This window comes from Etheostoma spectabile, chromosome 21 (genome assembly GCF_008692095.1).
Source record: "Etheostoma spectabile isolate EspeVRDwgs_2016 chromosome 21, UIUC_Espe_1.0, whole genome shotgun sequence".
Taxonomy (NCBI): Eukaryota; Metazoa; Chordata; class Actinopteri; order Perciformes; family Percidae; genus Etheostoma; species Etheostoma spectabile.
In genome coordinates this window covers 15,052,162-15,054,573 of record NC_045753.1, presented here as the reverse complement: position 1 = coordinate 15,054,573, position 2,412 = coordinate 15,052,162, and the positions used below count along the sequence as shown (strand labels likewise).

The following is a 2,412-nucleotide window of genomic DNA, read 5'->3' as shown; positions in this document are numbered from 1 at the left end:
AGCATCGTAAAATACGGCTTTCTAAAACCTCTCTGAACAGCGCTGGTTTTGGCTGCCTGGAGTCTGCGTGTGTAGGGGGAGCGACCACCGGCTCCGTTTTGTCAGTATTTTCTTTCTTTCATTTCAATTTCGAGTCTGTCAGTCAGACCGGACATTTCTGGGGACAGATCCAGCCGGGGACAGGTCACCTAAATCGGGGACTGTCCCCGGAAACCGGGGACGTCTGGTCACCCTATCCTAAAAAATGAACTTAAAAAACCAACACCAAACACTTCTTAACAAGTCTTAACCATTCACATAAAAAGAGCTTGCATACAGCGTCATATTATACGAATGCACTAACCAGTTGTTTCTATTTCTGCCTGTTAGATTGAGAAAAATCTGTGTTTTGCTTCAGCTGAGTTTGAAGACTTCGTTCTCCAGTTCCTGGACAGGTAGAGACAAATTATCAAGTCAAGCTGTCACTGTCACTTAGTAAAGCCTCGTTGTCAATGTCTTGAGTATAAATGTATCTCTTTCTGTTTGAAATGTACCATTCTGCATGGCTGTCTCTGCAGCCTTTTTGGTTTCAAAAATTAAAAAAATGCTTTTGACATTTTCATCGCTGACAAGTGTTCAAGTGTTTGCTTGGGTATGTGTGCGTATCCGCAGGTGTTTTGCTCTGATAGACAGCAGCACCCTGGAACAGACGAGAGACGAGATGGAGACGGATACTCAGACTCAACTGGAGAGCCTGGTGGAGCTGGGCCTGTCCTCCACTGTTAGCACCATACTAACACAATGCTCGACCGAAATATACAAGGTTGTACAAACAAACACACACACACACACACAAAATACAATTTCTTTTAATTTCATTAATTCAGTAAATAACATTTCTAATACAGATCGCTAACCTGAAAGGCCCCATAAACTAATTTCGTAGAGCTTCTTACTATACACAACACATAAATACAACAATTTGTGCCAAAGTTGGAACAGTTCTGGTTATTTTACTTGAGAGATTTCTGTATTTGTGTTTTGGTCTGTGCCTTTCTCACCCATTTGAGGTGAGCGGGCAACAGTTAGAAAAAGATTATGTCACTTTCACTGTGCACCAATCAGAATTTAGCAATTGTCATCACATTTTGATTGGGGATGAAACTTTTTAATGCTGCCAATCAGCATAGTTTGGTCATGAATAATCAATGTTGATAGAATAGGAAAATAATTAAGTTTTTAAACCACGTATTTGTATTTAGAGAAGCTGCAGGTGCATGGCAAGCCTTGACATTCAATGTTCTTTGTTAATGTGTTCCTTTAGTTTTAAACTTTTTTAAATAAACTACTACAGGCAAAACAAAGCTATATATCTATTGGACCAAACTGATGATTTTCATTCCTATTTGTTTCCTAAAATAAAATAAATAATAAAAATTCAAGTAAATAAAAATGTTCATGTGAAAGAATTTCACTCTTTTCTTTAAAGAAACTATTGATTAGTGTGAACTCACTTAAATAATTCAAACTGTAAAGGTAACAAGTGAATTTCTGTCTTGGTGTTTGACGCTAGTGGTTTTGCTCAGTGTGTTCTGAGTGACAGTGTGTGTTGTCTCGGTGAGGATTGTTCAGTGTTTGCTGCACTGAGCCTGTTTTCAGACGTGTGTTAAGAGTTGTGTTGCTGGAATGAGTTTTGCAGGTGATGTGAACTGTTTAGCCCTGGTAACTGTTGGCAATGCAGACTGTAGTTAGAGTTTTGCACACGTGGTTTCAGTTGTGAACACTGTCGTTTAGCAATCAAAAAAAGTCATCGGATTTTCCTAAACTTTGCGTTTGTGTTAGATGGCGTTGGACAAGGTTTTTAACTTTGCCACCTCCAACATCTTTGAGACGTGTGTGTCAGGCAGGATGGTGGCCGACATGTGCAGAGCTGTTGCAAAGGTATGTGGTAATCAGCTTTTTAATCTATATTTTTTTGGCTCATATACAGTAATTAACAGTACTGGAGGTTTGAGCATTTCACTCAGTAGAACACAGAAGAAAGATTTTAGGTGTTTTGTGTCAAATGTTGTTTATATGTTGAAGGTTTTGATATAGTTGCAGGAAAATACAACCGTGTAAAGTCACGTATCATGCAAAACCTTTTTTTTACCTCCACATACATGTTATACTGTAGTTACAGTGGTATTTACTTCATTTTCAGTGGTTATGTTATTTTATTTTGGTTAATTTAGGGAGAAATCAGTTGTCACTGGTATCATTTTCTGCATGCTTGTGCTTCAGCTTGGACATCTAAATGTGTGCGTGTCTGTTTGCAGTGTCATCCCGCTGAGTCTCTCCGTCTGTTCGTCCCTCACTGCTGCAACATCATTTTCCACATTACTGACAGTCAGTACCACACTGTGTGTGTGTGTGTGTGTGTGTGTGTGTGTG

The 2,412-nt window shown here is 39.1% G+C and overlaps 1 protein-coding gene across 1 annotated transcript in view; it reads left to right on the top strand.

Annotated features, from left to right (window-relative positions):
* psme4b (proteasome activator subunit 4b) overlaps positions 1 to 2,412 on the top strand; it is a 33,422-nt gene that overhangs the window by 11,615 nt on the left and 19,395 nt on the right. The window contains exons 14-17 of the mRNA XM_032502561.1: positions 370 to 434; positions 652 to 802; positions 1,822 to 1,920; positions 2,298 to 2,367. Of these exons, the coding sequence (XP_032358452.1) occupies positions 370 to 434; positions 652 to 802; positions 1,822 to 1,920; positions 2,298 to 2,367 (385 nt within the window). The remainder of the gene's footprint in view (positions 1 to 369; positions 435 to 651; positions 803 to 1,821; positions 1,921 to 2,297; positions 2,368 to 2,412) is intronic.